This window comes from Rana temporaria, chromosome 2 (assembly GCF_905171775.1).
Source record: "Rana temporaria chromosome 2, aRanTem1.1, whole genome shotgun sequence".
NCBI lineage: Eukaryota > Metazoa > Chordata > Amphibia > Anura > Ranidae > Rana > Rana temporaria.
This window is the reverse complement of record NC_053490.1, coordinates 433,580,300-433,605,674: the sequence shown is the minus strand read 5'-3', so window position 1 is coordinate 433,605,674 and position 25,375 is coordinate 433,580,300. Positions and strand designations below refer to the sequence as shown.

Below are 25,375 nucleotides of genomic sequence, written 5' to 3'. Positions count from 1 at the left end.
GCATCACGCCACATCTATCTACATCAAGCCTGATGGTATATTGATAGTCGCCACACCAGGCGTCCCTGTGGATATTCGGGAGTCATATGGTGTTATTTAGTGGTGTGATGTTTACAGGCACTATGTATATTGTGTTATTTTATCTCCTGTATATGTTTTTAGTTGTTTTTTTGTAATAAAGGTAATACATTTTTACTGCAACTTCTTTGTTTATCTCAGTGCCTAAAAAATCCATGTAGTATTTCTATTCAGTATCTCAATTAAGTTAGGATGTGGCACATCATTATCTAATATGTATCCACAGTACCACCCTGTAGTGATACAAACATTTCAATAAATGGGCAGCGCTTTGGAAGCGCCCGAAAAGTGATTAGAAAGTGCGGCAACGCGGACTAAAAGCACCCCGTTAGCGGGCAAAAAAGTTACCGCCTACACTCTCATCGCCCCAGTGTGAACGTGCCTTTAAGCCCCTTTCACACTGAGGCACTTTGCAGGCGGTTTTGCGCAAAAAATAGTGCCTGTAAACTGCCTCTCCTGCTGCCATAGTGTGAAAGTCCGGGTGCTTTCACACTGGGGTGGTGTACTTGCAGGACAGGAAAAAAGTCCTGCAAGTTGCATCTTAGGGGCAGTGGGGAAACAGTGTATACACTGCTCCTGCCCATTGAAATTAATGGGCGCTGCTTTCAAAGTGGCTTAAAAGTGCTTTGAAAACATCGCTAAGCGGCCACTTTTAACCCCAAAGCGCCGCTAAAAGTAGCGGCGCTTTACTGCTAACACCTGCACCGCCCCATTGTAAAAGGGGTCTAAAACAGCGGCTCAGCTGCCCGTTTTTTACCGTCCCCAGGCGACCAATGTGGAAAACCCCTAAGGCCCCCGTACACACGGTCGGACAAAACCGATGAGAATGGACCGAGGTTCAGTTTCATCGGTCCAAACCGCCTGTGTGTACGGCCCATCGGTCTGTTTTTCTTCGGTCCAAAATTTTAAAACATTCTTCAAAACCGAACCGATGGACCGCTGCCCGATCGGTCCAAACCGATGGTTAGTACAGAAAAGCATCGGTTCAAAACCCGCGCATGCTCAGAATCAAGTCGACGCATGCTTGGAAGCATTGAACTTCGTTTTTTTCAGCACGTCGTGTGTTTTACGTCGCCGCGTTCTGACCCGATCGGTTTTTGAACTGATGGTGTGTACACACATCAGACCATCAGGCCACTTCAGCGGTGAACCGATGAAAACGGTCCGTCGGACCATTCTCAACGATTTTGTCCGACCGTGTGTACGTGGCCTAAGGCTCCATTTACACGGGACACGTTTACAACTGCTCCTAAATTATTAAAATTGACAGATAGTAACCCACGTTTAAAACGTCCGTTTTGGAGCGTTTACATTTAGAAGCGTTTCAATAAAAAAACAAAAAAATATGCTTATCTTCATGTCCCCATTGCCCCCAAAGCACCAAAAGTTCCTGCGGTTCGCGGTTCAGACAGGGCAGGGAGTCCAAAATTGGCAGTTAAAGGCGCTTACCTTCGGCCTGGCGGCTAGTTCGAGAATCTTTACGAAGGTTCTTGCCCAGGTGGTATCTTTTCTCCACCTCCCAGGGGGTAGCCTTAATCCCTTATTTGGACCATATGCTAATCTACAGTCTGGCCCTAGAACAGCTTCAGTCCGACCGGGACAAGGCGTTGTCCACCCTAGAATCTCTAGGTTGGATGGTCAGCCGGGAGAAGTCCTCCCTGATTCCCTCGCAGTCCAAAGTGTACCTAGGTTGCCTAGTAGACTCGGTGGCTCAAAGGGTGTTCCTTCCCCAGGAAAAGATCACAAAGGTGCAGAGAGCTGTGTCCGCTCTCCACGAAGCCGGAGGGGCCTCTCTGAGGACCATTATGAGGGTACTGGGGATTATGACATCATGCATCCCAGTGGTACACTGGGCCCAGCTTCACTCTGGGGGGCTCCAGGTATTCCTTCTCTCCTCCTCCTGGGATGGGAGAAGGGAATCCTTGGACATAAGAGTATCCCTCTCAGGGGAGGTAAGAGACTCCCTAGACTGGTGGCTCAGTCCTAGCCACCTGTCAGGGGGTCTGGCCTGGACCCACCAAGAGCCGTTGAGCGAGACAACGGATGTAAGTGCCTGAGGCTGGGGAGCTCACTTGGCAGATCTCTATGCCCAGGGTCCTTGGGACCAGGAGCAGAGCAGGGCTTCCTCCAATTTCAGGGAGCTCCTGGCGGTCAGGAAAGCGTTAGACATTTTCGAGGACCAGATCCGGGGGAGGGAAGTGCAGATCTTCTCAGACATGTCCTACCTAAATCACCAGGGAGGAACAAAGTCCCGCAAGCTAATTAGGTTGACCCAGGAATCCCTGGGGGAAGCAGAGAAGAGAATCCCCTCTCGGCAGCAGAGCTGTATCTTGGCCTAGGCCAACAAGGCCTAGGCCTAGGGCGGCACTTTGCGGGGGGCGGCGTTTTGCCGCCCCCCCGCACGAAAAACCCCCCCCACCCGTCCTCCCGACTCAGATGCAGCTTATGACGGCCGCCTCCCGCTCAGATTGCTTCCGGCGTAGGGTGACCACGTGTCCCGGATTGCCCGGGACAGTCCCGTATTTTGCAGGTCTGTCCCGGGCACATTCATTCCAGGACAATACAGTGTCCCTGAATGAAACTGACACAGCCACCCCCAGGGCCAATCTGATGCCCCAAAAAAAAGGGCGCCACATCACCGCTTTACTCACTGACAGTACTTGTCCTGGCCATGAAAGCCTGGAGGAGCACAATCCCCACCCCCTGCTTGTGATTGGAGAAATTCACTGTGCTGTGATATGTTACAGCACAAGCTGATTTTTGGGAAGGGAGGGGTGTCCCTGAATGGTAGTTTGGAAATGTGGTCACCCTATTCCGGCGGTACTGCTGCCTCCCGCGGCTGGCTTGCCTTGCTGTGTGTCATGGGCGCATACTGTGGGGAGCGATCACTGGCCATACACCTGGTGCACGTAGTTTAGCTAGTGGAGGCGGAGCCTAATGCCCCGCCTACCAGCCTCCGTGCGGCATCATTGCATCTGCTCTCCAGCTCTGGGTGGGGACGGGTCTCTCTGTAAACAGAAGAGGAGCGAGAGGAGGACGATGGTGGAGAAAACCTTCAGGCAGAACTGCAGCAGGTACAAATTGATGAGAGGCTGAGCGAGGGATATAGTGGGGGCTGAAATATGGCAGCCCCGTTTTTGCTGGGACTTGTAGTGCACTGTGGGGGCTGAAATATGGCAGCTCCGTTCTTGCTGGGACTTGTAGTGCACTGTGGGGGCTGAGATATAGCAGCCTCCTATGCTGGGACTTGTAGTGCCTTAGACTGTGGGGGGACTGAGGAATCCTCATTCCGCCACTAAGGGCACTACAAGTCCCAGCATAGGAGGCTGCCATATCTCAGCCCCCCCAGAGTGCACTACAAGTCCCAGCATAGGAGGCTGCCATATCTCAGCCCCCCCCCCAGAGTGCACTACAAGTCCCACCATAGGAGGCTGCCATATCTCAGCCCCCCAGAGTGCACTACAAGTCCCAGCATAGGAGGCTGCCATATATCAGCCCCCCAGAGGGCACTACAAGTCCCAGCAGAGCATGCTGCTCTTACGGAACAGGAAAAAGAGCTGGGGGGGGGGGTTGTACTGGGAGGGGAGAGAAGGAGGCACAGGTTTGAGATGAGGGGGGATTTTTTTTCTGAACATGAGGATTTATGCTGGGAGGGGGAGATGGGGGAGGATTTGTGCTGGGAGGGGGATATGGGGGAGGATTTGTGCAGAGAGATGTAATTTGTGCTGGGAGGGGGAGGATTTGTGATGGGAGGGGGGATTTATGCTGGGAGGGGGAGATGTGGAAGGATTTGTTCTGGGAAAGGGGAGGTTAAGGCAAGGGTTTGTGCTGAGAAGGGGGATTTTGACTGGAAGGGGTTATATGAGGGTGAGGGTTTGTGCTGAAGGGGGGTATTTTTGCTGCTAGGGGGAGATGGAGGGGGCGGGGGTCTGGAAGGGGTGTGGTTTACAGATGATAGGGTAGGTCTTAAATAGGAAGGGGTGTGGCTTTGACAGGAAGTGTGTGTCGTATTTAAATTAGGGGGTGCATGAATTTAGTCAGGCCTAGGGCAGCACAAAACCTAAATACACCACTGCTCGGCAGTCCATATAAGGGGATCCCTCAACGCACAGGCAGACTTCCTCAGCAGGCAGCCCATTCTTCAGGGAGAGTGGGAGCTGAACCATGAGGTTTTCTCTCTGGTAAGCCAACACTTTGGCAAACCAGAAATAGATTTGTTTGCTTGCAGGAAGAACAGAAAAGTTTGGAAGTTCGTCTCTCTCACCAGGGAGCAGGGCTCCCAGGGGGTGGATGCCTTAGCCCAGAGCTGGCAGTTTGGCCTGTAAATGCAGTGTTTGTGTTTAGAAGTGTTTCAATATATACATTTTTTTTTAAATGGCCAAAAACGAAAAATGCCTATAAACGAAATGCTGCTAAACGCGTGTTACGTGCGTTTGGCGTCCTGAAATGTGAACATTTTCTGCGTCTGAACCCATTTTTCTGCTTTTAAAGAAACGCTGTTAAATGCAACTGCCTAAAAATGGTAATAAACTAGATTGTGTACGTGGTCACATAGGATAACATTGAATGAGTTTGAAAAAAGCGTCCAACTGCCTCTGAATGTACGTTTAGCAGTGTCCCGTGTACATGGGGCCTTACAGAGAATGCACCACTGGAACAGAAAGAAGGTAGGTGACACTGACCCACTGTGAGGTCATAATAATTCTCCCCTTGCACAGAACTGCAGGTAGGTCTTTTATTTAGAGACTGAGAGGATTTTAGCCATTATTGATACTGACCAAACAGCTGTCTAACATTGTGTCAGGTAAAAAAAAAAAAAAAATTGAAATCGGGGCCTCGTGATTCACTTGTAAAAAATAAAATCAGGCAAACATAAAGGGCACACTTGTCCATGACGTACTCCACACTGACAGCTTTAAGATTCTAGATGGACTGTGACACGCCCCCTGCTAGTGAGGTGGAAGCTGATTGGCGCAGAGTGGTGACGCGGTAAGCTTCCTCAGCTGCGGAGTACTGAGGGAGGTCACGTGTTGAACGCGGAGTGAAGAGCGAGGAACTATGGCGGGAGAAGGGGGCGTCGGCGACTTCCACAGCCACCTTTGTACTCCGCGGGGCCGGGACACGGATGGGTTGGTGAGGCCGAACACCGTTGATACTGAAAATGTTATTTCGCGTAGTGGGTTTCAAGTTTGCTTGTTAGGCCGCACACTGCCCCCGCGTACCTGGAAGCCAGTCATTCAGGCGAAGTGGTCAGCATTTCCTGACACCGGCTATGTCACGTGTAGAGCTCCCTCTACAGTCAGCCATTGATAAATTATAATTGTCCTTATTCTAGCATTCTTATAAGTTAATATACGTTATGTCCCGATTATGGTGTCCCCTGCTCTCTGCTCCTCTTCTGAGTGCTCTGCTCAGCAAGCTATGTGCTATGGGGCACCACAGAGGGCGCCTTCCCGAGCTGGGCGCGTCCATACATACGGTGTTACTTAGTCATCCCCCCCAGCCCCCCTCTCATAGGATTTGACTGACATCAGGAGGAGCCTATGGCACCTGCAGCTCTCAGTGTAGCCTGTGATTCCATGAAGAGTGGAGAGTGGGGCTGGTGGTGGGGACAGCACTGGATTGTGGGATGAATGCGCTAAATGTTTGGGTGGAAACTGATTTAGCCACTTGGCTGCAGACGAGCTGTCGGTAAAGTGACAAGTCTATGTCGCTGCCTACTGCTGTGTTCAGGGCATGTGCCCCATGCCCAGCACCCCGCTATGATTGTACACAGCAGAAGCCTGTCAGCAAGTCCCTACCAATAGATTCATGGCTAGGACCTGCTGATCGGCTGTGTGCAATCACAGCACAGAGCTCTTGTGTTGGTAAACACAGAGCTCTGTACAAGGGAGTGATCGGTTAGTTTCTCAGATAAACTGAGAGATTTCTTCATAAAAGCAGAACACACACTACACATAGGCACATATTTAACCTTTTGATTGCCCTAGATGTTAACCCCTTCTCATCCAGTATAGTGACCGTGTTTAGTATCACTGTATTAATGTCTCTGGTGATATTGGTGGCATTTAGTCCCCCCACCCCCACTAAATATCGGCTTGATCCCTTTCACACTGAGGTGGTTTTCAGGTGTTTTAGCACTAGAAATAGCGCCTGTAAACCGCCTCCCATTAATTTCAGTGTGACATTTCACACTGGTGCAGTGCGCTTGCGGGACGTTAGGAAAAGTCCTGCAAGCGGCATCTTTGGGGTGGTTTAGGAGCGCTCCCAAAATGCCCTGCCCATTGAAATTAATGGCCAGCGCTTTGGAAGCGCTGCAACACAGGCACTTTTAACCCCTTCTTTGGCTGCTAGCGGGGGTTAAAAGCACCCGCTAGCGGCCGAAAAAGTGCCGCTTAACCACTTGCTTACTGGGCACTTAAACCCCCCTCCTGCCCAGAATTTTCAGCTTTCAGCGCTGACGCACTTTGAATGACTATTGCGCGGACAACACTTTACCCAAATAAATGATTTTTATGATTTCCCCCCCACAAATAGAGCTTACTTTTGGTGGTATTTGATCCCCTCTGGTTTTTATTTTTTGTTAAAAAAAAATTAAATACCAATTTTTTTTTTTTTTATATTTTATTATAAAATTTTGCAAATGGGTAATTTTTCTCCTTCATTGATGTACGATGATGAGGCTGCACTGAGAGGTGGCAGTGATGGGCACTGATAAGCAGCACTGCTAGGTGGCACTGATGAGGCACTGATTGGCACCACTTGTGGGCATTGATAGATGGCACTCATGGGCTTTGATAGGGGGCACTGTGGCACTGACTGCACAGAGGAGGCAGAATTGCCTCCTTCCTCTTTGGGACGGATGTCCCTCACACATAAGCCGGTGATGAGCTTTTTTTTTTTTCTCCTTGCGCTGTCAGCGTGAGGCAAAAAAAAAAAAGATTACCGGCTTTTGTTTACATCACGTGATCAGCTGGCATTGGCTGACAGCTGATCACGTGGAAAGGGGTCGGGACCGGGCCCCTTACTCGTATCTGTGATCACCCGGGTCTCAGTGACTTGGGTGATCACTAGGGTTGTCCCGATACCACTTTTTTAAGACAGAGTACAAGTACCGATACTTTTTTCCCAAGTACTCGCCGATACCGATTACCGATACTTTTTTTTCAATGTCAAGTGGCAGTTTGACAGATGGGGACTGATAGGTGGCACTGATAGGTGGCACTTATGGGCACTGATAGGTGGCAATTGTGGGCACTGATAGGTGGCAATTGTGGGCACTGATAGGTGGCATTTGTGGGCACTGATAGGTGGCACTTGTGGGCACTGATTGCACTGATAGGTGGCTGACACTGATAGCAGATAGGTGGCACTTGTGGGCACTGATAGGTGACATTGATAGCACTGATAGGTGGCTGGCACTGAAATGCTTTTAAAAATTACACAGAATTTTTAAAAAAAATATATGCTGCAATACCCATCTTGGAACACCCTACACTCCGCTGCAGTAAGCAGCAGCAGACATCTTGTTACACCCAGCCCATATAGCTTAGGCTGGGTGTAACAAGATGTCTGCTGCTGCTTACGGCAGCGGATTGCAGGGTGTACCAAGATGAGCGTAGGGACATTTGGCCGCTGACTGGAACTGAATGTGACTGCACCGGTCACTGATCCTGATGCGCACCCCCCCCCCCTACAATAGAGACACCCCCCCCTCTCTACAATAGAGACAACCCCCCCCTCTCTACAATAGAGACACCCCCCCCTCTCTACAATAGAGACACCCCCCCCTCTCTACAATAGAGACACCCCCCCCCTCTCTACAATAGAGACACCCCCCCCCTCTCTACAATAGAGACACCCCCCCTCTCTACAATAGAGACACCCCCCCCCCCTCTCTACAATAGAGACACCCCCCCCCTCTCTACAATAGAGACACCCCCCCCCTCTCTACAATAGAGACAACCCCCCCCCCTCTCTACAATAGAGACAACCCCCCCCCTCACAATAGAGACAACCCCCCCCTCTCTACAATAGAGACACCCCCCCCCCCTCTCTACAATAGAGACACCCCCCCCCCTCTCTACAATAGAGACACCCCCCCCCTCTCTACAATAGAGACACCCCCCCCCTCTCTACAATAGAGACACCCCCCCTCTCTACAATAGAGACACCCCCCCCTCTCTACAATAGAGACACCCCCCCCTCTCTACAATAGAGACACCCCCCCTCTCTACAATAGAGACACCCCCCCTCTCTACAATAGAGACACCCCCCCTCTCTACAATAGAGACCCCCCCACTACAATAGAGACTCCCCCCCCCACTACAATAGAGACTCCCCCCCCCCCCACTACAATAGAGACTCCCCCCCCCCCACTACAATAGAGACCCCCCCCCCCCACTACAATAGAGACTCCCCCCCCCCCCACTACAATAGAGACTCCCCCCCCCCCCCCACTACAATAGAGACTCCACCCCCCCCCACTACAATAGAGACTCCCCCCACTACAATAGAGACTCCCCCCCCCCCACTACAATAGAGACTCCCCCCCCCCCCACTACAATAGAGACTCCCCCCCCCCCACTACAATAGAGACTCCCCCCCCCACTACAATAGAGACTCCCCCCCACTACAATAGAGACTCCCCCCCCCCCACTACAATAGAGACTCCCCCCCCCCCACTACAATAGAGACTCCCCCCCACTACAATAGAGACTCTTCCCCCCCCCACTACAATAGAGACTCCCCCCCCCACAAATGCCACCTATCAGTGCCCACAATTGCCACCTATCAGTGCCCACAATTGCCACCTATCAGTGCCCATAAGTGCCACCTATCAGTGCCACCTATCAGTCCCCATCTGTAGTGGGGGGGGGGGGGAGTCTCTATTGTAGTGGGGGGGGGGGGAGTCTCTATTGTAGTGGGGGGGGGGGGAGTCTCTATTGTAGTGGGGGGGTGGAGTCTCTATTGTAGTGGGGGGGGGGTGGAGTCTCTATTGTAGTGGGGGGGGTGGAGTCTCTATTGTAGTGGGGGGGGGAGTCTATTGTAGTGGGGGGGGGGAGTCTCTATTGTAGTGGGGGGGGGGGGGGTCTCTATTGTAGTGGGGGGGGGGGGAGTCTCTATTGTAGTGGGGGGGGGGAGTCTCTATTGTAGTGGGGGGGGAGTCTCTATTGTAGTGGGGGGGGGAGTCTCTATTGTAGTGGGGGGGGGGGGGAGTCTCTATTGTAGTGGGGGGGGGGGTAAGTCTCTATTGTAGTGGGGGGGGGAGTAAGTCTCTATTGTAGTGGGGGGGGTGGAGTCTCTATTGTAGTGGGGGGGGGGGAGTCTCTATTGTAGTGGGGGGGGGAGTCTCTATTGTAGTGGGGGGGGGAGTCTCTATTGTAGTGGGGGGGGGAGTCTCTATTGTAGTGGGGGGGGGAGTCTCTATTGTAGTGGGGGGAGTCTCTATTGTAGTGGGGGGGGGAGTCTCTATTGTAGTGGAGTCTCTATTGTAGTGGGGGGGGTGGAGTCTCTATTGTAGTGGGGGGGGGGGGGAGTCTCTATTGTAGTGGGGGGGGGGGGAGTCTCTATTGTAGTGGGGGGGGGGGAGTCTCTATTGTAGTGGGGGGGGGGAGTCTCTATTGTAGTGGGGGGGGGGAGTCTCTATTGTAGTGGGGGGGGGAGTCTCTATTGTAGTGGGGGGGGGGGAGTCTCTATTGTAGTGGGGGGGGGGGGGAGTCTCTATTGTAGTGGGGGGGGGTGGAGTCTCTATTGTAGTGGGGGGGGTAGAGACTCCCCCCCCCCCACTACAATAGAGACTCCCCCCCCCACTACAATAGAGACCCCCCCCCCCCCACTACAATAGAGACTCCCCCCCCCCCACTACAATAGAGACTCCCCCCCCCCACTACAATAGAGACTCCCCCCCCCCACTACAATAGAGACTCCCCCCCCCCCCCACTACAATAGAGACTCCCCCACTACAATAGAGACTCCCCCCCCCCCACTACAATAGAGACTCCCCCCCCCACTACAATAGAGACTCCCCCCCCCACCACAATAGAGACTCCACCCCCCCCCACTACAATAGAGACTCCCCCCCCCACTACAATAGAGACTCCCCCCCCCCACTACAATAGAGACTCCCCCCCCCCCCACTACAATAGAGACTCCCCCCCCCCCACTACAATGAGAGACTCCCCCCCCCACTACAATAGAGACTCCCCCCCCCCACTACAATAGAGACCCCCCCCCCCCACTACAATAGAGACACCCCCCCCCCACTACAATAGAGACTCCCCCCCCCACTACAATAGAGACCCCCCCCCCCACTACAATAGAGACTCCCCCCCCCCACTACAATAGAGACTCCCCCCCCCCCACTACAATAGAGACTCCCCCCCCCCACTACAATAGAGACTCCCCCCCCCCCCACTACAATAGAGACTCCCCCCCCCCACTACAATAGAGACTCCCCCCCCCACTACAATAGAGACTCCCCCCCCACTACAATAGAGACTCCCCCCCCCCCCACTACAATAGAGACTCCCCCCCCACTACAATAGAGACTCCCCCCCACTACAATAGAGACTCCCCCCCCACTACAATAGAGACTCCCCCCCCCCACTACAATAGAGACTCCCCCCCCCCCACTACAATAGAGACTCCCCCCCCCCACTACAATAGAGACTCCCCCCCCACTACAATAGAGACTCCCCCCCCACTACAATAGAGACTCCCCCCCCACTACAATAGAGACTCCCCCCCCACTACAATAGAGACTCCCCCCCCCACTACAATAGAGACTCCCCCCCCCCCACTACAATAGAGACTCCCCCCCCCCCACTACAATAGAGACTCCCCCCCCCCACTACAATAGAGACTCCACCCCCCCACTACAATAGAGACTCCCCCCCCCACTACAATAGAGACTCCCCCCCCACTACAATAGAGACTCCCCCCCCCACTACAATAGAGACTCCCCCCCCCACTACAATAGAGACTCCCCCCCCCCCCACTACAATAGAGACTCCCCCCCCCCCACTACAATAGAGACTCCCCCCCCCCCACTACAATAGACTCCCCCCCACTACAATAGACTCCCCCCCCCACTACAATAGAGACTCCCCCCCCCACTACAATAGAGACTCCCCCCCCCACTACAATAGAGCCTCCCCCCCCACTACAATAGAGACTCCCCCCCCCCACTACAATAGAGACTCCCCCCCCCACTACAATAGAGACTCCCCCCCCCACTACAATTGAGCCCCCCCCCCTACAATAGAGACCCCCCCCTACAATAGAGACCCCCCCCCTACAATAGAGACCCCCCCCACTACAATAGAGACCCCCCCACTACAATAGAGACCCCCCCACTACAATAGAGACCCCCCCACTACAATAGAGACCCCCCCACTACAATAGAGACCCCCCCCCCCTACAATAGAGACTCTCCCCCCCCCCACAATAGAGACTCCCCCCACTACAATAGAGACCCCCCCCCACTACAATAGAGACCCCCCCCACTACAATAGAGACCCCCCCCACTACAATAGAGACCCCCCCCCACTACAATAGAGACCCCCCCCCCACTACAATAGAGACCCCCCCCCCACTACAATAGAGACCCCCCCCCCCCCACTACAATAGAGACCCCCCCCCCACTACAATAGAGACCCCCCCCACTACAATAGAGACCCCCCCACTACAATAGAGACTCCCCCCCCACTACAATAGAGACTCCCCCCCACTACAATAGAGACTCCCCCCACTACAATAGAGACTCCCCCCCACTACAATAGAGACTCCCCCCCACTACAATAGAGACTCCCCCCCACTACAATAGAGACCCCCCCACTACAATAGAGACTCCCCCCCCCCCCACTACAATAGAGACTCCCCCCCCCCCCCCCACTACAATAGACACCCCCCACTACAATAGAGACCCCCCCCACTACAATAAAGACACCCCCCTTCAGACCTGTAATGCTGTGCAGTGCACCTCAGCTCAGAATACAATCAGGGCGCCCCCCTGATGACGTTACCATAACGAAACGTACGTCAGAGGCAGTCCTGGTCACGTGATGTCCCCCCTGCGCTGTGGAGTGTCGGCAAGGATCCATTGGCGGTGAGATAGCGGCGGCTTCCACCCCCCTTCGAATCCCAAATTTGAAACCGCAGATTGGCGGTAACGAGTCCGCAGCCTCAGTGCCGGGTGGGCACCCCCTAAAGTAAGAGGCCATTTGGCTGTTTTTATGTTTTTTAAGATTTTTAAATAAACGTTATCACGCTATTGGTCTTCCTGGCTTTCTTCTCTTGCATAATATCACATGTGGAGCTCCTGGATCTGTATATCGGTTTGTCCATATCCTCATGTGCGCAGGCACAATCCTGCATAAGCTGGTGTGACCATCTTTTCATTAAAATGGTCAACTAGCTTTGGTAAGAGCATATTATATATCAAGCACCTTGGGTGGAATTGAAGATATTAAGAGCGGTGGTGGCACTTTCTCTCCTTATAAGAAAATCACAACTAACGAAGTGGATTGCAAAATTTTCTTTATTGTTTGGGACTTTTTCCGTTTATTATCATTGATCACATTGGAATTTCACGCTGTGTGTTTTTTTCTCAATGTGCAGCGCTGTCTGCAATATATGGGACTCTATTTGATGATATTTGTTATATATTTTTTATCCAATAGGGATTGTTAATTAATTGCCAATCTTAGCTGATTGGTGCATGGCACTGTACACATAATTTGTATGGGCCCAGCGCCCTCTATCCTTCAGTGAGAGGCTGTTAAGCAAATATTCATTTGCTGCTGCTGCCTCCACCATGCCGCCCGCTCTGCGCTCAATCCTCAGTCCTCTTCAGTCACGGAAGGGGGGCGCCGGCCTGACACCTCACAGCGTGTGCTGCCCACCCCCTCTCCAGCCAAACTCTGCCCGCACTCCTCCCGCCCTCTCCTGCCTTCCCCAGCCACTGACTCCTCCCGGCCAAAAAAAAAGTGTTGGCGAAGCATCGGGAGCATTTGCGCGAGTACAAGTACTCGCGCAAATGCTCTGTATCGGTCCCGATACCAGTATCGGTATCGGGACAACCCTAGTGATCAAAGCGCGCGCCGCGCATGCCTTGCAGGGAGCGCGCGAAGGGGAGGACTTCTATTGACGTCCTTCCGGCATTTGGGGTCCATGCTGTAGCGTTAAAGCGCCGCTAAATTCAGAGATGCTTTAGCGCTACCGCAGCCCCAGTGTGAAAGGGGCCTTAGTGTCAGATTGCTGCCACACTATCCCAGTTGTATTATAAAACATTGATTGCTGCCATTAGTATAAAAAAAAAAACCAATAACCGTAGTTTGTAGGCACTATAATTTTTTAATAAACATGTAGCACAATACATTTTGGCCAAAATGTATGCATTTGATATATTTTTTTTTTTTTTTTGGATATGTTTTATCGCAGAAACTAAAAAAAAATGTTTTTTCTTCAAATCGTTTTTCATTTATATTGCAAAAAATGAAAAATGACTGGTGATGAAATACCACCAAAAGAAAGCTCTTATTTGTGTGGGGATAAAATAAATATAAATTAGTTTATGAACAGCATTGCAGTGCTGATTAGCAAAAAATAGCCTGGTTCTGAAGGGGGTAAAATCTTCCAGAGCTGGATTGGTTAAATAAAGTATTGGTGTTGATTGGGGCTAGTTCACAAAAACCCACATGCTAAAATGCATGTGTTACCTGGTGTATGTTGTGTAGGGACGATGAGATGTGTTATATATAGTATTATGATGCTTTACAAGGTTTACCTTTACTTTTTTTTTTTTTTCGTTCCTCTCTCATGGAAGCATCACGAAATCGCACTTCATTCAGACTGCATTCAAGATTCGTTTTTAGGCAGAAAGTCATATGTTTTTACGTCATTTTACAGTGTTTTTTTGCCACAATTTTGCACAGGTCAAAAGTCCACCAATGTAAAAAGCAAAAAAACACATGTAATCTACCCAAAAATAGCTTTTTTGAGCTTCAGGTGTTTTCATTCAGGCTACAAAACGCTCATATGTGAACAGCAAAAGTGCAAAATAACATCAAAAGGGAAAACCTATGTGTTACCAACACCTCTGTATGGAATAGAAAAGGAGAAAATCCCCCAGGGTAGGGCTTTAACGGTAACAACTCAATTAATCAAGAAAAGTAATATGTGAACAGGGGCCATTTAAATTAATGGGATTTTGCTTGTTTGGCTTTTTTCAGGCGTTTTACTGGCTGAAAACGTTCAGGTGTGAATGCAGCCTCAAGTCTGTGAACTGCAGCATGTTACAATTATGCTCGGTTCACACTGAGGTGACTTATGCCCTGTAGTGAGAGACTTGTAAAGCGCAACACATGTGAACTGAATCGCCTCTGGGCGCTGTATCCATTTCATGGGTAAGGAACCCCCTGACCTCAGAAGAGATGGGTTTTAATCTTTCTCCTGAAGGCCAAGTGGTCCGACTCCAGTCGGATGGTGGTTGGTAGTGCATTCCACAGGCGGGGTCCTTGGACTGCAAATCTTCGATCTCCTTTGGACTTGTATCTGGCTTTGGGTATCTGGAGGAGGTTTTGATTGGTGGATCGCAGAATGCGATTGGGGTTATGGGCTTTTATTTTTTCGCATAGATATTGGGGGGCGTTGCCTTGAATACACTTATGTATTAGACAGAGTGCCTTGAAAGTGATTCTGTCTTTTACTGGCAACCAATGAAGGGATCTCGGTGAAGGTGAGATTGATTCCCATGTTTTTTTCCCAGTCACTAGTCGAGCGGCTGTATTTTGAACGACTTGCAGACGAGTGATTTGGTATTTGGAGAGTCCTAGATAGAGGGCATTTGCGTAGTCGAGTCTGGACTCCTAATTAGTCGACTACTAATTGATGATTGTTCCCACCACGACTGCAATGTCCTCTTTCGGGATAAAGGGCGTGAGTCTGCGTAGTAGGCGCAGCAGATGGTGGGATCCGCTGACTACTGACCCTATTTGTGCATCCATTGTCATGTAGGTATCGAAAATGACTCAGAGACTTTTGACTTTGGTGCTAGGGGTGATAGTTTTACCAAGAATAGGTGGGGGAGTCCATGTTGACGCGGAGTGATTTTTCCGGTTAGCGTGAAACAGGAGAAGTTCTGTTTTCGAACCATTGAGTTTAAGATAACTGTTTGTCATCCAGTTATCTATTAGAGTGAGGCATTTCTCTAGTCCAAGAGAATGATCCTTTTTGTTGCAGATGCGGAAATACAGTTGTGTGTCGTCTGCATAGGAGTGGTAAAGTAACTTCTGGTTACTGATGATTTCAAAGAGAGGGCGAAGATAGATATTAAACAATACGGGCGATAAGGGAGATCCCTGAGGGACTCCGCATGACACAGTACGTTTTTCAGAAGTGAAAGACCCCAGTTTCACTATTTGTGATCGGTTTTCCAAGAAGGAGGAGAACCAGGGTAAAACACCTTCAGCGACTCCGGCTACTTCAGCTAGCCTAGCCAGTAGTAGTCTGTGGTATACAGTGTCAAAAGCCGCGCTTGGGTCCAGCAGCATCAGGAGAGAGGATTCTCCTTCGTCTGCGGCCTCTAGAGCATCATCCCATATTTTGAGCAGCGCCGTTTCTGTTCCGCGACCCGGACGGAAGCCTGATTGAAACGGATTGAGTAATTTATGGGTGTCTAAATGCAGTTGCAGCTGTTGTACAACTACTTTCTCCATTACCTTGGAGAAGACATTTAGAGCTGTTATGGGCCTCCGGTTGTTTGGGTCTTTGGGGTCGAGGGTAGTTTTTATTTTTTTATTTTTTTTTTATTGGTTTTATTGTACCTTGTTTCAGTAAGGTGGGCACCATGCCCTCCTTGAATGATTGGTTTATGAGCTGCGTGATAGCTGGTGCCAGTATATCGGCACTTTCTTTCAGCAGTTTTGTGGGGATGATATCATTGGGTGCTGTGCTGTTACGCAGAGTCCCGATGATATTTTTAGTGGCATCGATGGAAATGGGTTTTAGAGTAAATTTTGGTGATTGCGGCGGATTTATGTGGGTATTAGGTTTGTGATTTGGGGGGGAGTTAGTGACGGTTCCATTTTGCTGAATACTTTCACGTTTTTTTTCAATTTTATTAATGAAATAATCCGATAATTCATTGCAAAATTCTTGTGAATCAGAATTGGGGGCCTCTAAACAAGCTGGATTCATAGTCTGAGTGACCAGCTTGAAGAGTTCTCGGGGGCGGTTAAGGGCATTTGCGATGATGTTGGAGAAATTTATTTTTTTTGGCCGTGAAGATTTCTTTGTGATATTTCATTGTTATTATCTTGTAAATGGTGTGGTTTTTATCTGAAGAGCACCTTTTTCCACGCAGCTCTTTTACGCTCTTGCAACGTCAGCTGGTCATTAAACCAGCTGGAGTTGTTTTTCCGGATGCAAGTTTTGCGTTTTGGTGCTACTAAGTCAGCTGACTGTAGTAGCGCCTTGTTGATGGCATCAAATGTTTCTGTGGCTGTTTGTTTTTGTTGGGTTGTTTTTATTTTGTTTCCTAGTGTTGTTTTGAAGAGTTCTGAGTGGCGCTTGTTCTGAGATCTAGTCCAGTGAGTTGTCACCGGTTTTGTCTTTCTTTTTGGGCTGGCGTTTTTGGTTATTGTGAATTTGATGGCATGGTGATCAGTCCATGGTTGCGGCTCATTTCCCAGGACGTCAATTTCCAAATCTTGTTTGAAAATGAGATCGAGCATATGGCCTGAGGCATGAGTGGGGCCTTGTATTAGTTGCTGCAGACCTAATCCTTCCAGATGGTCGATGCAGGCGTCGGCTACGGGGTCCAGCGAAGGAGTTGGCCCAGAGGTTGAAATCCCCAAGCACCAAAAGGTGTTTGATGTTTAGGGTATATGTGGAGATGAATTCCGTCAACGCCGTGAGAAGGTGCGTTTTTGGGCCTGGTGGTCTATAGCAAAGTAGCATATGGACCGTATCTTGGGGATTTGTTTGCAGCTGCAGAGTGAGGGTTTCCATGAATGGAAGCGAGTTTTGAAGGACTGGTTTGGTGATAGAGAGGTGAGTCTTGTGGGTCACCGCCAGGCCCCCCCCTCTTTGCCCCACTCTGTTTTGCATTTGAATGCGATAATTTGCTGGCACCAATTCTGTTAGAATGGTGTTGCAGTAGGCTGTCAGCCAGCTTTCTGTGATGAAGAGGCAGTCTAGATCGTGTTGAAGGATGAAATCATAGATTTCTTGTCAGTGTTTTACTGCCAATCTTGTGTTGACCAAAGCGCATATTATGCGCTTGGGCTGGGGTACCTGCGCGTAGTTTTTGACTGTTGATCGTCGATTGATTCTCAACAGTCGCTCATTCCTTAGAGCTTTTTTGGTGACAACTGGGAGTATAGAGGCAAATGGTTTTAGTTCCCGGATTGTTTCTGCTGAGTATTTTAGGTAACCCATGGTCGCAGAAAAAAACGCAGGGAAGTAATGTTGATTGGGGGGGTCTTATATGGTGATGGGCGGAAGAGTGAGCCGTCACTCGTTGAGTCTTCTCTCCCCGATTGGTCCAGAGGAAGGCGAAAAACCCCAGGCGTGCTGTGCCAATCTGCAGCGACCGGGGGAAAAAAAATTCCTTCCTGACCCCTCAACGGGCGATCGGTGCAACCCTGGATCAATTGCCTGGGGGGGGGGGATATGTACCCCTGTGTTAAACTATGGGAGTCCTGGTTGTTTGTGCTGTGTCTGCAGCAGCCGAGAGCTGGGAGGACCCTGCCTGGCTGCACTATCCCTGGGGAGAGCCGACTCGTTTGAGAGCGTCCTGCTCTCACTAGCCCTGGGGTGAGCAGACTAAGGTGAGAGCGTCTGCTGCACCGCTGAATCTATATATCAAGAGTTCCAACTTTACTAGCTGCAAGCTTGTTCTGGGTCAGTGATTGAAAAAAATAATTAACTCCTGTCTTAACTCCTGTTTTTAACTCAGGCACTTTTGTTCAAAGAATGCACTTCTGGTCAGAGAATCCACATGTGAAGCCACTGTACACATGATCGGTTCATCCGTTTGAAAACGGTCTGATGGATTTTTTCATCAGATATCTGATGAAGCTGACTTTCATCAGTCTTGCCTACACACCATCGGTTAAAAAACCGATCGTATCAGAACGCAGTGATTTAAAACACGACGACGTGCTGAGAAAAATGAAGTTCAATGCTTCTGAGCATGCGTCGACTTGATTCTGAGCATGCGTTGATTTTTAACCAATGGATTTTCCCACAGACGATCGTTTTTCTTCTATCGGTTTTTTAACCATCAGATAGTTTTAAAACAAGTTCCTATTTTTTTCACCAATGGATAAAAAACCGATAGGGCCCACACACGATCAGTTCGTCTGATAAAAACGGTCCATCAGACCGTTTTCATCAGACGAACCAATCGTGTGTGTGTGTGTGTGTACACGTGGCTTTAGTCTCCTGGCAAGTCGTGCCTCATTCAGTGCAATTAAACTGTTCTAATCAGAGCAACTGAAGTCACATTCCACTTTGAAAAAGGTTCCTGCACTACTTGGGGGCGACTTCAGGGTAGCTTGCATAGACTTCTGTTGATGAAGATGTTTGCAAGCCGAGATGAAGTTGTGCTGTGCCGTGCTTGTGTGACCAGAGACTCTGAAATTTGTCCAGGCATTTTCGGATCCTAGTCCAAGACCCCCAGGACACTGTCCCTGCTCTGTGGCAATTTATTAGCAGCTGAGGCATTCCCCATCCTGCAGCTGCACTAATGTAAGGAGCATGATACAGGAACAACTTCCTGGTGGGCTCGGACTAGGAACTGAACACTGTTGAGCTCATCCCTGTTTACGACATAGTAATGTGAGGAAGTTGCGCTGTGTAAAATGCAATTTCTCTTGTTGTCCATGGACGGACACAGCCTTCTCAAGTCTTGACAAGTGGGTTATGTTCCTGTTCATAAGAGAAATCTAGGCAGAACATGTTGGATATTTAAATACATGTTACTTTAACAGAGTTGAACAGCCCTGCCCAGGGGGCGGTCCCTCCGGACATAACCCTCCTGCCTGCAGCATGCGGCCTCGTTTTTTTCTGCCTAGCAAAGGAGATGGACGTGGCTCCCTTTGGGCCCAGCGCCCTGAAGAAATTTTTTGTTTTATTTTCTTTTTGATTTTCTTTATTTTTGATTTTTTAGTGGGAATGCTCAATAGCATTGCCAGTATTGTTATTCGTTTTTTATTATTCTTATAAATTTTTATTTTATTCCGTACGTTTTTTGGCTCTGCGTAACTTCTGCATACTTTCAGCTATTAAGACCATTCAACTTTTAAAATGTTCAGCTACTGATGGGACTTCAACTTTTTTTTCCCTACTATTTATACTTTTTAAAATAAAGCTTTTAGATACTTTTTTTTTAACATTGAAGTCAATGAGAGCATGCTTCAAATCCCTAAAACATTCTTCCGCTACCAAAAGTTTCAGCTCCTTCATACTTTCACCTACAGACACCAAACAAATATCACTAATCTTTTACAGTTTTTGTGAAAGTGATTTTTTTTCAGGAAATTTTATTGATTAAAAGAGTTTCTATGGAGCTGCTTAGAGTGGATGATGTCATCGCTACAGCACAGAGCTTTAAAAAAAAATTATCTTTATAGAGAAGGAACAAATTGCTCACATGCCCACAAGATCTACTTGTCATACACAATATACATCAAAACGTAGGTATGTTTGTCTAGTTTCAGGCAATGTGCTCAGTTTTGTGATACGCCTTTTACTTTTGGCTGGTTGAGCTTCCAAATGACAAGAGTTCCACACTTTCTTCCATTGACTGTCATGTAAAAAAGTCTTCAGATTTCCCAGTGAAACGCACAGAACTTATTTTTTAAATCGCTGACATTCCCACAGTTTATCAACATAAATTTCATACAATTTTCAGACCCCATGAAGAAATCATTTCGATGAAACATGTCGGGGAGTGATTACTGAAGTCACAACCGCACACCTAACTTTCTAAGCTTGAACGTGGAATGGTCTAATCTGCCACCAGCTCAATTACCTAAGCAGCAGCTCCAGTACACCTGCACAAGGGCTGTGAGTAACACTTGGGCTATTCGTTGGTCCGCTGTGACCACTAGTTCACCTGGAGGATATCTTTATTTTTTGTTTTACACCGTGTCAGTTTTTGGATTTATACACTGCTTGTAACAAGAGTTACCTTTGTGAGTGCATTCTTTGGGAGATTTGTAGTGTGTTATTAAAAGTTGTGTTACAGTATCACACTATTGTGCTCTCTTTTTCTTATTTGCATATGGCTGTTATCTTGGAGTTTTCTTTTTGCTTCGGATCTCCATCTGTTTAACTGAATGCTCCACCCTATATGAAAAGGAGTTCTATCAACTAAACTGAGGGGGTCAGTTAACAAGCCTGTGTGCCTAAACACGAAAGTGTCAGGCCATTTGTTGCGGTGAGTTTGCATTTCTGATGGGTGGTGGAAGCACGCAGTCACTGTGGTGTGGTGAAAGCACTTATTGAAGATCGGGAAGGATTTTTTCTTTTCCTTTGCTCTCCATTTATGAACTATTTATATATATATTTTTTTGTTCACTTAGACAGTTCATGGACTTTATTTGCCAACCTGGTATTTTTTGATGCGATTTTTGCACGGATTTTTGGACACTTATATATTGACTCACTTAGAGGGTGGATTATTTATTTATTTTTCACTATGTCACTGTACCAATATTATATTTGTTGATATTTACATTTTCACATATTTTTTTGAGCGCTGTTTAATATCACATTTGGCACCTTATTTATAATAGGTATCACTGTATTTGCATATTAACTATTTTGGATTCTATAATTTTTAAAGCAGCAGCTCTTGCATATTTATTAATTTATTCATTTATTTTATAAATATCACTAGTGTTCACATTTATTCTCCAGCTACGCGCAGTGAGGGTGGCTCACATTAGACGGCCCTTATCTCCACCCCTTTTTTCTACTTTATAAATTTCATACCGATACGTTCACATAGGCTGTGTGTGTCTCTCACGGTGAAGTCGCTGTTTCGATAGCATGTACTGTTGTGGATTTATTAAAGCGGAGGTTCACCCTAAAAATCATCTATATACCATTAAAACCAGCATACTGCTGACATCTACAGTATGCTGTTTTTTTTTTTTTCGCTGTACTTGCCGTCTTATAGTTCTTTTCATCCGGCTCCGAGTTCTCACTCCCGTTGGGAGTAGACGTTCCTATGAAGAGGGCTAGATGATTGACGTGCGGGTAAGGTACGTCGCGCATTCCGAAAATAGACGAACTCGGCGCTATACGGCGCCTACCGTGTAGAGCTGACTGCGCAGGCGCCGTATAATGCAGAGTCCCAGATCGTCTATTTTCGGAACACGTGACGCGCCTTACCCGCACGTCAATCATCTACGCATCTTAATAGGAACGCCTACTCCCCGGGGCAGTGAGAACCCGGAAGCCGGGTGAAAAGAACTATAAGAAGGTATGTAGCGCGGTAAAAAAAAAAAAAAAAGCCAGCATACTGTAGATGTCAGCAGTATGCTGGATGTAACGGTATATAATTGTTTTAGGGTAAACCTCCGCTTTAAGGCTTGTTTGAAGGGTTCTCAAAATCATTAGGTGTGGGGATTAAAGGGGTTGTAAAGGTAAATTTTTTTTCCTAAATAGCTTCCTTTACCTCAGTGCAGTCCTCCTTCACTTACCTTATCCTTCGATTCTGCTTTTAAATGTCCTTATTTCTTCTGAGAAATCCTCACTTCCTGTTCTTCTGTCTGTAACTCCACACGGTAATGCTAGGCTTTCTTCCTGGTGTGGAGAAAGCCTCTTGAGGGGGAGGGGGGTCAAGCAGGTAAGTCAGGACACTCTACTTTGCAGATGGAGAAAGGAGCCGTTTGTTAGTGGGCATCCTGACACTCCTGCTCACCCCCTCAAGAGGCTTTCTCCACACCAGGAAGAAAGCCTAGCATTACCGTGTGGAGTTACAGACAGAAGAACAGGAAGTGAGGATTTCTCAGAAGAAATAAGGACATTTAAAAGCAGAATCGAAGGATGAGGTAAGTGAAGGAAGACTGCACTAAGGTAAAGAAAGCTATTTAGGGAAAAATTGTTTTACCTTTACAACCCCTTTAATGATCAAAGAGAGGCTTTATAAGTACTGAAGGAACACTACTTGTATGTCCTAAAGATAGTGTCGTGGTTATGGTGAATGGCTTTGGTGTGGGCTTAGCAATTCATCTATTCAGCATTCCCACGTATTTTCTGCAGGAAATGCATTTTCTAGTCTTTAATCAACTGCCGGCTGAGTGACAGGCTGGATATATAGATCCTTGTAGTCTCCTCAGTCCGGCCAGCGAGCGTGAGCACACCATTGCTAAGGGCTGGGTCTGCCACGACATACCCCATGGCTCCTGGGGTGGTCGGTGGGCATTTTTTTGCTCCAGGGTCCACACATGACTGGGCTGTGGTGTTGTCTCACTCAGTGGACCAGGCCGAAAGCTACTCCAACGCGGTTGTATGCCTGTCAGGAATGTGCCAGCTGGTACCTCGCATGGACAGTTAAGTACAGTCCTTCCTGCCTCGGGGGGGGGGGCGTCGGTATGGCTGGTCATTCCTGGGGTTAGGGGGTCCTCCTATCCTCCCTTTCCCTGCTCTGTCATTTTTCCCTCTGCTACCGGGGTGGACCTGTGGGGGGGGGGGGGACGGCACTCGGGGGACTGTGGGGTGTCTGGGCCCATTTTTTGGCTGTGGGGGTGTACTTTGCCTTGGGAGGCCCCCTTGCAGCCTTCTCATCCACATTGCAGCGTTTCGTCGTCATTTTGGCGGCACCGGCGCAATTTTTTTGCAGTCTATTTACATTAGGAAATCCCATTGGTGGCCATTTTGTCATGGCCGTGCTATAGCACAGCTCATTATTGCGGTCAGCCATTTTACTGTGGCCATGCCCAGTCATCTTTAAGGCGTCCGGCGGCCATTTTGTGTGGGGTTTTGGCCTCTAGTGCTGGCTTCTGAATGGCGCGCAGCACATATCTCCTACCAGACTTTTTACCTCATAGCTTTACATCAGTTTTTTCCTCACAGCACACACTGTGTACTGAAGGCGGGCAGCGGCGCTGAGCAGTCTTTTGCTGGGTTGGTGAGTCCCCTGGGTAATCCCCCGGTCAGCGCAGCAAGGAGGGTGGGCTTTTTCAGGTCTGAATTGGTCCCTGAGAGATGTCTATGGTTATGGAGTCAGTATCTGGCCCTTCTTCCCCAAACATGCCTGAGGTGGCAGCTGGTGCCCCTGCACCTGCGGTTCCCATGGACACTTTGTCGGCAGTCCTGGAAACATTTGTTGCCAGGGTGGAAGCAGGCGTAAGGGGGGTACAAACTCCCCCTCCCCCACCATCTCCTGGGGAATGCTCTGACTCAGACCCGGGCCTGGCTGCGGCAGAGGACCCCGGTTCTGGGTTGTCAGAGGATGTGGACCAGGACCTTCCTTGTGAGGAAGACTCCTCCCTTGGGTCAGTAAAGGACAGGTCACTTGTCAGTGTGCTTATCGGTGCTGTAAGGGACTCCCTTAAGCTGGATAGTGTAGCTGAGGCATCCGTCTTTTTTGGATCCCACAAGTTGGACCGTTCTGTGAAGGTTTTTCCTTATGTGTCTTTTTTTTGACAAGTCCATTGATAAGGAATGGGAAAAGCTGCTGGTTCCTCAGCGCCTAGCGGTCTGTTACCCTTTTGAGGACAGCCTGTTGAAAAAATGGGCTTCTCCTCTGGTAGTTGACCCCCCGGTTAAATAAGATGACCACTATCCCTATAGAAGGGACCCATGCCTTCAAGGACCATACTGATAGGAGGTCCGAGGCGCTGACCCGCTCCATGTTTACCATGTTGGGATCTGCATTGCGGCCTATTGTGGCTGCCACCTTGGTGTCTCAGACGTTTACTGAATGGGTAAAGGTTTTGCACTAGACTGTGGAGGAGCACCAGCTTCCTCCCAAATTTATTAGACTTTATTAGTCCTTCGGGACCACAATTTTGGACCTCAAGGCCCTGAATGCCTTTGTGAGAGTAAGGAAGTTCCGCATGGAATCCCTTCGCTCGGTGGTGGCTGCGCTCCATCCGGGGGACTTTCTGGTGTCCTTGGACATCAAGGATGCAGACTTGCATGTCCCAATTTGCACAAGTCACCAGAGGTTTCTGGGGTTTGCAATAGGGGAAGACCACTATCAGTTTGTGGCCCACCGATCCTAGCTTTGCTGAGACAGCGAGGCATTGCCATCGTGGGCTACTTAGATGACCTTCTTCTGAGAGCAGCTTCTGGCTCAGAATTAGAGGTGGATGTGTCTATAGCCAGCCAGACCCTCCGAGAATTCGAGTGGGTGTTAAACATGCAGAAGTCGGTCCTGGTACTGACTCAGCATTTAAAATACCTAGGGTTGATTCTGGACTCCTCGGAGGCGAGAGTCTTTCTTCCCCTGGAAAAACTGCAGACTCTTCAGTCTGTGGTGAAGCTATTGGCATTCCGCAAATGGTCGTCTCCATTTTTGCATGCAAGTCCTGTGTCTAATGGTAGCCTCCTTTGAGGCTTTACTGTATGCCCAGTTCCACACTCGAGTATTGCAGAAAGAGATCCTGTCCAAATGGAACAAATATCCATTGTCTGTTTCGTCGCATCCCGGTATGCCACCTAGTCAGTTTCTCTGAATTGGTGGCTGAGATCCCCGGCTCTTCGGTCCGGGAAGTCGTTTCTTCCCTTCCAGTGGACGGTGATTACGATGGACGCCAGCCTCACGAGTTGGGGGGTCCAGTCGGCCTTCGGTCAATGGACTCTAGAAGAATCCCATCTGCCGATCAATGTCCTGGAACTTCGGGCGATCAGGCTATGTCTCTCCTCGTGGTCGAGGAGGTTGCAAGGTCGTCCAATCAGGACCCATTCGGACAACGCCACGGTGGTGGCTTATGTCAACCATCGGGGGAACTCGGAGCTCGGCTGCAGCATCCGAGGTCGCTCCCATCCTAAGGTGGGTGGAAAGAAGCGGGCCGGCTCTTTCGGCCGTCTATATTCCAGGCGTAGAAAACTGGCAGGCAGACTACCTGAGTCACCAGATGCTGGACCAGGGAGAATGGTCACTGCATACGGAGGTGTTTCAACTCCTTTGCAGGATGTGGGGCACATCGGACATGGATCTGGCCTCTCGCCTCAACCACAAAGTGTCGGTTCGTGGCCAGGTCCAGAGATCCCTGGGCAGACACGTCAGACGCGTTGGTGACCCCGTGGGGGCAGTATCGGCTAATTTATG

At 49.2% G+C, this 25,375-nt stretch overlaps 1 protein-coding gene across 4 annotated transcripts in view; it reads left to right on the top strand.

Moving 5' to 3' along the window:
• The first annotated feature begins 4,979 nt into the window (after positions 1–4,979).
• LOC120927567 (inactive peptidyl-prolyl cis-trans isomerase FKBP6-like) overlaps positions 4,980–25,375 on the top strand; it is a 201,433-nt gene continuing 181,037 nt past the window's right edge. For 2 of the 4 annotated variants that reach the window (XM_040338336.1, XM_040338333.1), the window contains exon 1: positions 5,074–5,211. In XM_040338336.1, the coding sequence (XP_040194270.1) occupies positions 5,137–5,211 (75 nt within the window). In that variant the 5' untranslated portion in view covers positions 5,074–5,136. The other 2 variants (XM_040338335.1, XM_040338334.1) reach the window with 2 other exon arrangements.